Source organism: Cydia fagiglandana, chromosome 1, assembly GCF_963556715.1.
Source record: "Cydia fagiglandana chromosome 1, ilCydFagi1.1, whole genome shotgun sequence".
NCBI lineage: Eukaryota > Metazoa > Arthropoda > Insecta > Lepidoptera > Tortricidae > Cydia > Cydia fagiglandana.
The window spans coordinates 10030951-10045250 of NC_085932.1; the positions used below are offsets into that span (position 1 = coordinate 10030951).

A 14300-nucleotide genomic window follows, 5' to 3' on the forward strand; every position below is an offset into this window, starting at 1 on the left:
ATAAATCTCCCTCCTCTTCTTTTCCTCGTTGTGCAATATACGGAATATAATAATCTTGTAAATATTTCGTATGTCTATTCTTATTTTTTCCGTATCAAAATCCTGAAGGTAAGTGACACAATTCATAGTATTTCAGAGAAGCACTTTATTTCATTGGATATGACATCAATCTGACATTTTATGATGTACATAGATATTTGTAAATAATAGTATTTAGCGCAATCGGATACTGGTTTTCATACAGCGCAACTTTAGAGTTTTATAAATCTCAATCTAGTTTCTCGGTTATATATTTATGAGAAGCTACAAAATAAAAATTATACTTTAATGTACTACAATATTTAAAAAAAACGTATAAATGGCAGACTTAAGGCATTCTCGCGAGTTAGTCATAGGGATAAAATATAAGAATCAGATATAAAAAATGCAATCTAACACAAGAATACATAAGATCGCTTTTTCAAATGTACAATGGCTTCCCCTGGCGCGATGGAAGCTGTGTACCGGTATGGGGGATGCGCCAGATAAACTGAAGTTCAGAATTCAGTGGCACGTCGACCGTGGACGGGAAAGCACGCGGGTTCCGCGCCGCGTTGCGTGTGCTTCCTATAGCGTGTATTGTAGTGGCTGGTATATTATTGTGAATGATTTGTCGGAGATCGGTGAGGCTCTGCTTTTTTTTGGCTCGGGGGTAGAGCACGTGTTGATACATGTTTAATATAAGACTCTTAATAAGTTTTAAGCGTTTCTGTACTGTGGTACAGAAATACTCCGTATTTAAAATATTCGTTTGAATAATAATAGAAAAATATATTATTTTATTTGTTGTAAAAAAGAGTCATTCTATTTTAAGTTACACTGCACTTTCTTCTCAAAGTGGACTTTAATGTAATTTCTACTCAGAATCACGAGCTCTTTCGATCGCAATAGTAGAAAAAAAGTGCCCCAAAATTGTTTAAAATCTTCACTTATTTAGTTATATTAGTGACATTTAAACTTGATGAAACTTAATGCAAATAAAATGTTTGTAGTGCATTGTATGTAATTTCACATTAGTTTTAGAGTTCCGTACCCAAAGGGTAAAACGGGACCCTATTACTGAGACTTCGCTGTCCGTCCGTCCGTCCGTCTGTCACCAGGCTGTATCTCACGAACCGTGATAGCTAGACAGTTGAAATTTTCACAGATGATTTATTTCTGTTGCCGCTATAACAACAAATACTAAAAACAGAATAAAATAAAGATTTAAGTGGGGCTCCCATACAACAAACGTGATTTTTGACCAAAGTTAAGCAACATCGGGCGGGGTCAGTACGTGGATGGGTGACCGTTTTTTTTTCCTTTTTTTGTATTATGGTACGGAACCCTTCGTACGCGAGTCCGACTCGCACTTGCCCGGGTTTTCGTACCTGCTCAAACAAATTTCAAAGATCGAATTTAAACTATCATGAGACATATTAAAATTAAGCTACGGTTTCACTCACTTGTTTAGTCACTCGGGCGGCATAAGATATTTCAACGACATGTAGTTAGGTACACTTAGGTACATAACTTGAGTTTTTTACTACTTTAATTGAATTATATATTTAATTAGTTAGGAATTCTATTTTAACTGTAAATATATATTTTCCAAGGATATTCTACCACTGCATGTTTTAGAGTAGAAAACTCAATTTTGGCAATAATAGAATATATGTGTTCAATAAAAAAAACGATTTATTTTAGTGGCACATTAATGTACTTAATTAAATTATACAATTAATAAATATATTAAACTATCAAATGATATTCATATCCTTTAACGGCCACTGTATTAGGTTATTACCGTGACGACACATAAGTTGTAAAACGGAATCATTCCTGCGCTCTACACCCAGCTGCAAAAGTACATAGCCACGTTATGAATGAATTCTATTAGTAAAGTATCCATGCAATTTTGCTGCACCTACATCTTTTAGTTTATTAAGTTTTGCTCCACACCTCTTGTAGTAACTGACTACTCAATGTATTGATTAAAATAATTTGATCGATATTACCTGTATATAATATCACTCACGTACTACTATTGAGTGAGTTGTGTACCTAAATGTACCTTCAAATAAGCCCAATTCTGAATATTGTATAAGTACCATCAAGTACGAATACATGTCAAAACATCAGTGCTGACATCATTGGTACAATATTTGACTGTCTAGTTTTCAATGCAATACAAGCAAGGCAACCATATTTATCTTTAAAAACAACCCTACCCAACTGTTGTTCGATTTTATGAGCCAATTTTAAGCGTAAAAAGTATTTTTCCCACTTTTCGTACCACAATTACGTTAAGTGCAGAAGTTTCTCGAAATACCGTTGTATTCCAGTAAACCTTCGTACTGACGGAAAATAAATGCTAAATGGAATCGGCTGTTTTCTTTTTCTTGTTAGTTTTTATTCCTTGATGGTAGAGTTTAAAGAAAATACTACCTATTTCGTTTATTAGAAAATATTTTTTGACTTCAGATTTGTTCCAAATATTTATTGCTTCATATTACTAGAAATTGCTAGAATAGAAGTCTGCTAATGTTGTTAGCATACTCGGTTAATTAGCAAACCGGGTTCTGGCTTGAACTAACAATTCCACTAAAGGACCCAATTCTATGAGGCAAATTCGAACGTATGTACACGTTCATGTGACATCAGAATGATTCCTGAATTATGTCAGTTATCCAGCGTCTCGCTTGCACCAATATATCTATGGACAAGAACGAATGAAATGTACGATAAATAAATGACATCATTCAGTTCCGATGTCACTGTACGTTCGAATTGGCCTGTATGTATAAAACATCAGCGTGTCCATTCTTACCTTACAATATCGTGTTGATTGACAGAGACATTTCAAGACATAATACGAGTATTAAGTTATAATAAAACAGACATTTCAAGCCTGATCCTTCGACATTCGCTGAAATTTTCATGTGCATTTTCTTCGTTTTAACGGCATGGAAAATTAAACTAGCGTTCGCTGCTGTAATATTTTTTCCCTTTTCGACTGGCGCGTTCAAGCGAGCATATTTTCAGTTACTTATTTAGCAAATTCTTGCTGAACTATGCTATCGGAGCGTTTACATTTTTTAGATAAACGCTAGATAGTATCGATTTTAATAAGTTACTTTAGCATAAATGCTTATTTTAGCACTTCCCGATTAAATACCTACTACGCTCGGCTGCCTCATCTTTAGGTTTAGCGTGGATAGGTACACTGGGTATTATTTCAACTGTTCTTGGACCTTCTGATCGGATTTAAATAGCAGCTTTACTTTATATTTTGTTTTTTTTACAAATCAACATTATTTAACATAAACATCAACAAACTTCCTATCATAATACCTCAAGGCAAATAGGTATATGTATCAGTGGCGGCGCGTCAAACATATCCATAGGCAAGCCGGAGCTAATTTGGCTTACATATTTTCTTTACAACTCTGCTCAAACGTCCAAAAACAGGCAAGCCGGTGGGAATCAACTTTTATGGACGCGCCGCCACTGATAAGTATATGGTGGATGGCAAATTTTGAAACTCTGTTAAGTCCTATAAAATTCTTCACAACTTTCACATACTGCACGTCAGTATAACAATAGCGAAACAATCATGGCAACATACGCTAATGAAATTTATACCCCGTAAACCCTCGTGGTTGTTTTATAAAGTGCAATAATCATAAAACCGCACGAGTCTGTCCCCCCGCTACAGATGCTTTTCATTCCGTGAATTGGTCTGCCATAAAGATACGTTTTTGGGGCTTGTAAATAAATATTCAGGTGTTTCATGTTTTTAAATTGAAATGAACTTTCAATTGGACCTTGTAACATTCAAAAATGTTAGCCATACCAAATGAACATTAAACTCGCAATGTGATATGCATTATAAAGGTATAGATAGTTTATTCTTCAAGTAGGCATATTACAATGCGCTTATTAACGTCAAATAAAGCTACATTATGTGACAAAAGACAATTATTACAGCAGTATTTGCTTATCCTAGATAAAAAATAGCTCATTTATTAGCTTACAGGTACGCCTTTCATCAAATTAATATCACGGAATTAATTCCGAAAACTAATTCAACGGAGTTCCAAAACTGAACTTAATAAAGAAGCTTCTCTTACAAATTGGTTAGACTAAAATGATGATAGGCGACTTACGTTAATTCATAAATTAATTAAAGTTGGCCGGGCTTCTGGAGACAAAGTTGGTTGTCATTGCGAATGATAAGCAGGGTTCATTAGGATTCACCCCATTGACTCGTCTGACCCGCTACGTAGGCCACAGGGTGAAAACAGTACGATAATCCAACTATAAAATACTTTCTCTTTGTAAAACCTGAAATATTTTAAAAAAATGTGTTTTTTTTTAAGTATATAATATATTCCTGAAGATATAAAATTATGCAAATATTAGTTATTACAGCCGTCTGTTATAAACATTTCATTAAAAAAAGTCCTTTCGGTATAGAATATTTCACGTCATTGCCCTTGATTTCCAAAATTTTCAAATATCTTACATGGTAATACCTCGGTAATACCCTGGCCTCAAATAAGGCGAAATGCTCATTATTATTATCATTGCCACAACAAAGAAAAGTTCCCTTCGTTTCACAACCTAATAATCGAAAATTTGAAGAATGGAGACATAGTAATTATCGATTATGTTTTTTCTTAGTAATAGATTACTTCTAAATTTTAATTGGACTTCTTTATCATAAAATCACAGACACGGAGGTTCGGTTTAATCACCCGGAATTTTCTAGTTTGGTAAACAGCCTCTATCACCCTATTATCAAGGTTCCACTGTATGAGAATTCAATCTATGTAATTATTTATGGGCACAACATATGTCCGTCAGATTTGCGGATAGTTATTCAGCAGACACGTGCGACTGTGCCTACTCTTCCTCTCCTTTTCTGGTGTAATTTACCGCTAGATACTGCCAGACAGATGTAACGGACATACATCCCAATCTAATCATAGATTGGTAGATCATAGAATTATTCCTAAAACTATTTTAACTTTAACAGTCTCTAAAAGAGATAAATCAGCTAATAATATATATTTGAATAAACTCTTCGTACTGTTTTAAATCACTTTTCTATCCCTCGCTTGGGCTAACGAGTGGGTCACTCCAGATTTGTCTACGTAACTCAGATGATAATCTGCGTAAACTCAGCGAAGGGGTTCAGGAAATTTTAGAGTGCCCGTTCTTAATCAATATTACTCACGGGCGTTTTCCTTTTGGCTTAGTTTAGAACGCCTACAAAATAAGAACCAAATATAGCTTTCAATAATATTACTTAAATGGTACCCATATACGTATAGGTATGTAGATACTCCGCTCTTTTGAACATTAAATTAGAAGATACATTTATATAAATAGTTATCGTAGGTACTCACAAACGAATGTACTTACGTAATATATCCAATTATCAAGAATGGACATAATTCTATATTTAAAATTTACTATGAAACTCAGTCAGCTTTTTGAAATACCTAAATAATATATTAGTAGGTAGGTAGATAAGTCAAACAAACAAGACAAACCAGAACATGAATAAACAAACAATTGCAACCATATTTTTAACTGTAAAAGTTTTAAATTTATTCACTCCTTACGCGAACATGTTTAATTACGGCAACAGTAAAAGGCAGATCATAAATTTTTAACGTCTTCGCAAAACGGGAGTTTCATTTAGTCCTTTTGCGACTACATTATGTAACACTAGAGCGACGAAATCTGTAAAAGGAAAGTTTTTGGACGATATGAAAAATTAATTCACGTTATTTAATGAAAATCTAACGAGCCAGACGCTAAACGGTTAAAACTGTATTAACTAAATTTCATTTTATTTCTATCATTACTTTTACTAAAAATAGTAATGGTATAAAGTACCAACTTCTTGTGTTTGGTCCGCAACCAGTTTAATTATATATATATCAACTAGAAAACCCCACTAAATTGTTATATAAAACTGATGAAATTTGGATATCTTCGATAAAATAATTTCTTAGCTTTTAATGGTTAGGTATTTAAGTAAGTCTAGTTGAATCTTAAAATGTTGAAAATATGACTAAATATCAATGCAATTCGGTGAGAACAATTCTGGCAGTTTACAATAATAATTTTAAAAGCATAAAGCAGGTAAAGTAACGACCGTAAAATTTATTAATTAGAGTAAATTTCCAAGGGATTTATGTACCTTCTATTGTTTTACTACTCGACTTAACGATATCCAATTAAAGTTGGCAATTACTTAGTTAACAATAGCAGAATACGTATGTCGTAAAATGCGAGAGGCTTTACGCCACGTGCTATGGGCATAAATCTGGGAAATAATATACCCATAATTACAGTAAGGGCCAATGGATTTGCATGAATCAAAAATGAATACCGGGTGTGGCCTGTAATATGAGCAAAAATTTAAACTGTAGGCTGTATTCCTCATACTGACCAACATTTGTTCAGCGACTTTTAAAAATAACTTGTGGTTTGATTTTAAATACACTTTAAAGTTTATTCTAAGACGCAATGTATTGCGAATTTTGTTGTGTTTAAGGCGTGACAAGCAACGTCAATCACAATGAAATGGCGTGGCGATGGCGTCCATTGAAGATAATATTTATTTTGTATGAAAAATAGGGAGTTTAAATGCTCCACAATTTTTAAAAGTTGTTGAACAAAAGTGCCACCGTTTGAGGAGTACAATCTGTTTTAATTATTTGCTCATGTTACAGGCCACACCCGGTATATTATTTACAATACAGTGGAACCTCGATAGCATGAATCTGAAGGGAAATGCCAAAACAATCGTGTACTTAAACGAGTTTTGGTCTTATAGAGGGTAGCTATTTAGAGAGGTCAGAGGTCCTTATAGGTCCTTATCTAGATTCTAGATGATCTTTCTGCCGAATTTTTTTTTCATACGTTTTACCTCCGTACTCGGAACCTCTGTAAAACGAACAATAACCTGTAAGGACCTCTGACCTCTATAACCATCAAAAGACCAAGATTTTTATTTTATCAAACGATATTTTCACATTAAATATATTATGTAAGTATCTTAAATGTATATTAAATTGGTTATTGTCTTGTAATATTCCAGCCAATAGTAAATTTCACAAACTCTAGTGGCCGTGATAAGTGAATTTAACTTTTGAAGTACGATGAGTGTAGAAACTTTCAATTCTTAAAATGGCGTCATTCAGTCACCAAGAAACACAGTCCAGCCCTGCCAAGGAAATACCAAGGTAAGCTTTCTTTAATATCTGTACGTATAAATATGTTTATAAATATTATTACAGTACGAGCCCCGATGCATATGTTTTCGTCAGGTGACCCCATTTTTTGAGGTTCTCGCGTTTGTTCAAAAATAATGTTTTTGTTTAAAAATTACTAATATTTAATGCTTATACTAATGTAATTTAATTTTATATGGTAATACTCTGCAATAACTAAATCCAAATACAAGAAATACCGTTTGTACTGAAAGAAAAAAAAATAATGATTTATTATATTTTTTTTGACGGGTAGGATTACACCATGTGTGAAAAGGGCTATTACCAGGGAAAGCAATAGGGCTCTGCCAATGTACTGACAATTTTGTTTCGAGCCCATGCATGCAGCAGTGCTGTAAGAGAGGACAATATGATTTGGACAACGTTTTTGAAAAGTCCTTTTTTTCAGCAATAAAAGTCTCATGCAATTTTATTATACGATCAAAATAAACTACATTAAACATTGCTATTATGGTTCCCATTACTGGGTCATTATATGTTCATGTGTAAAATTTATTAAAATAAACTAAATTGTTGCGCGGAACTAGACGAAATCATTTGCATCGGGGCTCGTACATATGGTCCTAATTTTCCGCACCAGTGAGAAACAGCACTTACGTGTTCGATCACTATTTATACAGAGAGGCTGAAAAATATGTAAGTGCATTCCCGTTGCCATTTTAGTGTTGGGATTATACTGAGCAACTTTTACTATAATCTCAAAACCTTCCTGGCAACGGGAATGCACTTACATATTTTTTAACCTCCCTGTATAAATAGTGATTTATCCATAAACGAACCGGGGACTGCAGTAAGAATTTTATTAAGTACCTAACTTGAAAAAAAAACCTAGTTTATGATTAAATACGAAAGTTTCATAAGAATGATGTGACGTAGTAAAGTTTATCTTACCGTATATTGAGAGCACATCCCATGAAATCAAAGTGTCGATCTACGAAATGGAAAGAAATAACAACGAAGTTGACTACAAAGGATATAATAACTTCTCGTCAAACAACAAACAGAGCAGCGTGATAAGTAAACGAGTTGCCGCGTAAATAAACATTTTAAAACGTAACGGTCGAAAACAAACGCGTACGATCTCTTCACAGTCATCGTATTGATTTTACATCCGCCTGCGGACCAAAATGGATCGCCCCTACCACCGGGCGCAGCTTAGACGAACTCGAAAGCACTTTCAATAGGATATCAAAAAATGACAACCTGTCATTTCGGTTGTTTTGTATGTTAATTTATATAATCGTATATGGCGATATAGTCACATAAATAATCAAAATTATATACCTACAGTGAGTTTAATGTTGTAGCATAGAAGACTTTGCCCTTTACTTACATTAGTCAGTTACAAGTCTGTACGTATGATAGCTGAAGTGGCAATGGGCAGTCCACATTGCGCGCAGAGAAGATGGCCGATGGGGTCGAAAAGTGCTCGAGTGGAGACCACGGACTAGCAAGCGCAGCGTAGGACGTCCACCCACAAGATGGACAGACGACCTTGTTAAGGCCGCCGGAAGACGCTGGATGCGGGTCGCTTCCAACCGGTACGAATGGAGGTCCAAGGAGGAGGCCTATGTTCAGCAGTGGACGTTTTATGGCTGAGATGATGATGATGATGATGATGTATGATAGAAGGATAGTGTTTTCGGCTCTCAATGTATAGCTTAAACCTAAGCATGGTTTTGGAAACTTTAATTTGAATAGTGATATCTTTGTAATCGCGCCTACAAAACTCTACACGGAGCATCGTCTATTTTGCTCGTATTTGAATAAATATATGAGAGACCGGGATTAGCTCAGAAAAAATAAAAACTCAAAAGTGCACGTTTTTCCAGAGATAAGACCTGGCTAGATTGATTTTTCGTTCCCGAAAACCCCCTTATGGCAAATTTCATCGAAACCGTTAGACCCGTTTCTGAGATCCCTGAAATATATAAATATATATACAAGAATTACTCGTTTAAAGGTATAAGATACATTTCTAATTGCAAAAAATATAGCATATTTATTCGCTTAGCTACTAAAATGTATACCTAAGTACTCTACGCAAATTATTTTTTCACATTCATCGACGTCATCCATGACCGTTAATTTGAAATAAACCTCGTAGTAAGATATTCAAATTGTCCAAACATTCAATGTCCGATACGCGCCCAATTGCTTCATACACCGACGTCGATAAATGAGGTTTTGTTTCAGTTGCCGTAAACGCTTTCCGCGTTCAACAACTTGCAGCTATTGTGAGCGGCCGGTTTAAAAATCATCGGGATTTCCAATGAAGTCGGATAAAGCCTTTTAGTTTCATTGAAGCGGTGATGATTCCTATAGCGTGTGTTGACAAAAGAGCCGACAGAAAAAGTATAGTAAATTATATATTTCATAGTTTTTAGTCATAGTGGGAGGAAATAAAAATCGATTAAACAAAAATGCAATAGATATTGCATTTTGAAGAAGGTTTGAGATCCAAAGGCTTTTAATTAACATAGTTATTCTTGTACTGGATGTATTTCTTTTCTTCCTAGGACTTAAGCATTGATTAGGTACCTACAATTACGTATCATTGTTATTTTTCTAGATTGTAAATAAATAAGAAACAATTAATGCACGGCACGATACAAAAACAAATGATAACGATATAAAATATGTATGTAAGTATACATATTAATAAAAGTACGACTGTCAATCAAAGTGACACTTTTCATTCAATAAAGCGATAATATTATCACTGTACATACATCTGGTATTGGTTTAACAAGTAAAAATATTAGACATGCGCCGGTCGGTGTCATCATGTCAACGATAACAATATATTTCATAATTTACATGAGCTGTCATTTCTTATCATAATAATGGACAATGTAATACAAAAGAAGACTTGAAATCCATACAAATAATGTAATGTTTAACCTGGACAAAATGATTATATTTATATATAGTGCTCGATTCCGTAGTACATACGTATGAATATTTCAATAAAAGCATTAATTACGAAATGGCTCAATATTAGCATTCCCGAGTGGCTAATGTTGGGCGAAATTAAGGAATTCCGCGCATTGCGGCTTTTCTGTTACGCTTGCAATCTAATTTTATTTATTTTTATTATGAAATGCCAGAGTTATTATAAAAACTAAGCATACCATATCATTAAGTTAAAGTTTACATTTAAAAGTAATATGTCAACCTGCTTTCGTAGGTACGTGCAGCTGCATTTAGAAGATGACATGTTTTTCTATTCAATAATAATTAAAACAAGATACTTGTTGTAATGGTTGACCGCCGCTGTTCCCCGGATCGAACAGTGCATTTTTCTTTTAAATCCTGCCGTACTCTAAGTTTGTTTTAAAAGCGCATAGCAAGGCTGTCACGGCAAACTGTAACCTTATTACATGTATCGAGTCCCGGAGGAACGTCTCGCAACGTATTCTCGCTGCTTAGTTTAAGCGTGTCAGTGCGCTGTCTAGGGCGTATGTTCCTATTGTTTACTAGAAGCAGACTTGAGTCGAACGCTTTGGAAAACTAGTGTGACTGTTATCTCAAGTGTAATTGGAGAACTCAGTTGGAGTACTGGTTTTCTTGAGCTTTCGACTCGAGCTCGCGACTTGATAACACTTAGGATACTTGGTAACTAAAGTTTAGAAATGTCTCTTGAGATTGTCAAGATTACAACGATGCAACTATCTTGAACTCATATCGACAATGTCAATAGGTTCCTCAAATTGGGTATAACTTTATGTCATATATCTCACTCCAGTTCCAGCACCAACTTTTTACTTTAATTATTGTATTTAATAAGCATTTACACATATAATATTTAAATATCAATTCGTTTATTTGCTTCTTAATTAGTTGTTTTGTTGACTTTATTAAATTCTTTACGCGCACCTATCTGATATCATCACAACTATCTAGGTAGGCCTTAACAATCATGTAACGTAACGGAGTCAATAATATGTGCCGTAAAAGGGCGGGTGTTAATAGACGTGCAGTTGATCCCGGAACCCGATCCAAATTGCGGAAACTCATTGCGATTCCCTCCGCAGCCTGTCTTCCGGGGCTGAAATATACAATTTTAAAGGTTTTTCCCGGGAAAGAGACATTTGCATAGGTGTGGAGCCTTTGTCGGCCTGTTTAGATTAGCGTCACATTTTTGGGTTACATTGGGACGCGTTGCGGAATATTAATATTGTTGTGAAGAATGAATTTCGTTTGTTTTAATTTTAATAATAACATGCGTCAACTTAACAAAGGCCTGTATTGCGATCAAATTCTAGGATAAAAAATGGTAAAAACTATGGATACTTATGTATATTATATGCCCATAGACCAGTGTACAATACCAATACCTTTTTTGAAATCTAATAGTTTAGTACTAGTAAGCTTCTTGACTTCTACGATGCTAACTTCGCGACACACACGATAAACCTTCCTCTTAGACCTTAACTTTACCCTCTTAAAGCCCTGCACCTCATATTTCACCCCCGCCGATAATCGCCCCATAAGTTATGGCTGAAATGCACCTCGGCAAATATTAAAAGTAGGATAATGCCCCTGCGATTTTTAAATAAATTTATAGCATGGAAAATCTTGTAATCGTGAGTTATACTCGTGAATTTCGTCTAACTTATACGTAGTTTGTAGGCACGTACCTATTTAAAAAAATATTTCAACTAAATTGTGACAATTGAAGTTAGTCGTGAAATAATTAAAGTATTACAAAAACATGTATGCTTCTAGAATTGATGACTAAGAGTACCCTAAATAGAAATAAGTATTTCTCATTATATTTATACACAAACTATAATAAAAAAAATGGTGAATATTACAATATATATTAGTTTAGTTAATTTTTTAAATAGTCAAGTTCAACCAGGATTTCTATAAATGATAATTGATAACGTTCAATTATTAAACCATAATGTACCGCCATCGAACACCCAGCTCATTCCAACGATTCCCTATTGATCCTTTTTACCGGTAAATTTAATTGTAAACCATAGAGGTTTACCGCGTACCGACAATTTGTCCCCATTCTCAATTACGTCGCTTGTTTAAATTATTTAAATTTGTCGCTACAGCAAACAGCATAGTTTATTAATTAACTCTACACATGTGGTTAATGTGATGTTATGTGTTGTCGCTTATGCGTGAAATGTGACGAAAATAGCGCGTATGTCAAAATATAAATCGGATATCTATTTTTAGTTTTACGGTTAAAGTAATTGGTTGTTTAGGGCCCCTCTGAACTTAAATAGGTACGTACTTGTCGACTATAAATAAATAATATTACTTTCTAAAAAATATTCTATTCGTAGTTCTAAAAATAATGTAACGAATATGGAGCAGAAAGCCTTTACGAGCGAGTGTAATAAAATATATTCTCAATTTCTACGAAATGGCTGTATCTTTCAAAGTTTGAGAAAATCTCGGTCGTAAACGAGGTCGATTATCAAATGATTGTTACACCGTCTGATGGCCGCGTTAGGGTTTCGTTCAGCCGGCGCGTCTGGCTCACTGGACCGCGCCCGCAGTATCCGCATTCGAACAGCCGCTTTTCCGCACCAACGGACTACTTTAAGATGCGATTATTAGTACGGATATTTGCAATGACACAAATAAATTGCTTAGATAATATGACATTGTACGAGTGACATAAGTCAAATAAATTGTAATTTACCGGATTTACAAATATGTGTGCATTGTGCACACACTTATTTGCCAAAATACAACAACCAAGTTTGCATTCTATTAACTACGTTAATAGCGAATGCTTAGATTTTTTGATTTTCCATACGGTGATAGTTAGTTACCTCAAAATATGGTTAGATTGACAAAGAGTCTACAGTATTGAAGGTAACCGCTGATAAAAAATCTTGGAGAAATATAAAAACATCCGTTCATCATAAGGCTTTTATAGAAATCTTTCTTTAAAATATACCCGTATTTCTACCTGTCTTTCGAGTGTACTGTGAAAACCAAACGATAATGAATTAAAAACAAAAGCTTGGTTTCTGAGCCACTGGCGGTTCACAAAGGATTGTTCTCTTTTATTTCATATTGTATTTTCTCTGCGTAGTTTCAGAGCGTATAAACATTAATAAAGTTCAATAAAAACGAGAAATAAGCAAACGTTTAAAAGGCTCCAATTTGTTTAAATATTTGTTGCCCATGTCGAATACTAGTGCAGCGTTGAGCACTAGTACTTCTACCTTACCAGTTGCCAAAGATGTGTATTGTGTTGGTATAAAAGTCATATTGTCTATTGTCATTTTTCTATCATTTATTTTTCTCTTGATCATAAATCGTCCGATAAATTATTAGTTTATTAGTTACTATACACACATTTAGATATTGCCTGTTCAACTTTACTTACCTGTCTACATATATTGTCTACTTTCCTGGTTATCTTGAACCCCTGGAAGCCTTGAGATCGCCTAAGTAATTGGGAAGTTTAAGAAATAGTAAACGCACGCGTGTTTACTCCAGGTCCTGCGTTCGATTCCGGTCACGTCCGACCATTCGTTCCGACGTATCGCCGAGGCAGAACACCTGCGTTTAGGTAGCACCATTAGTTCGGCTTATTTGGGGTTAGCTTTGTTTTTGTTTTCGGTATTGATTTTTTTGAGAAGTATATTGTTTTCTTCGTTTTAACTACCAGATTTTTCTAAAAACTACCTTCTTTCAAGTTATTTTTCTTTTCAGTACTATAAACTAAGTCCATCATAATTAAACTAAAATCCTAATGTTTTACAGGATCGTACCAATAGTTTTATAGCCCGCTTATCTACTACTAGGAATTAAAATTTAAGATAGTAACCGTTGGGGCATTGTCGACTGAAGGTTAATTGATGTTTCTTCCTGCGAGGACTACTTATTTTATGCGTATTTAGTTGATATTTCAATTAGGATTTTAGAGGGTTTCATTTTATTAACGTGAGTTTTGTCTTGGAAAGTAATTACAAAGTTAAAAATAGA

General features: G+C 34.5%; 1 protein-coding gene across 5 annotated transcripts in view; it reads left to right on the forward strand.

Annotated features, from left to right (window-relative positions):
- LOC134663705 (kinesin-like protein CG14535) overlaps positions 1-14300 on the forward strand; it is a 323990-nt gene that overhangs the window by 200619 nt on the left and 109071 nt on the right. For 2 of the 5 annotated variants that reach the window (XM_063520178.1, XM_063520193.1), the window contains exons 1-2: positions 424-662; positions 7139-7283. The exons of 2 other annotated variants lie outside the window; for them this stretch is intronic. In XM_063520178.1, the coding sequence (XP_063376248.1) occupies positions 7228-7283 (56 nt within the window). In that variant the 5' untranslated portion in view covers positions 424-662; positions 7139-7227. Of the gene's footprint in view, positions 1-423; positions 663-7097; positions 7284-14300 lie in introns of those variants that run through there. One more of the 5 variants, XM_063520186.1, reaches the window with a different exon arrangement.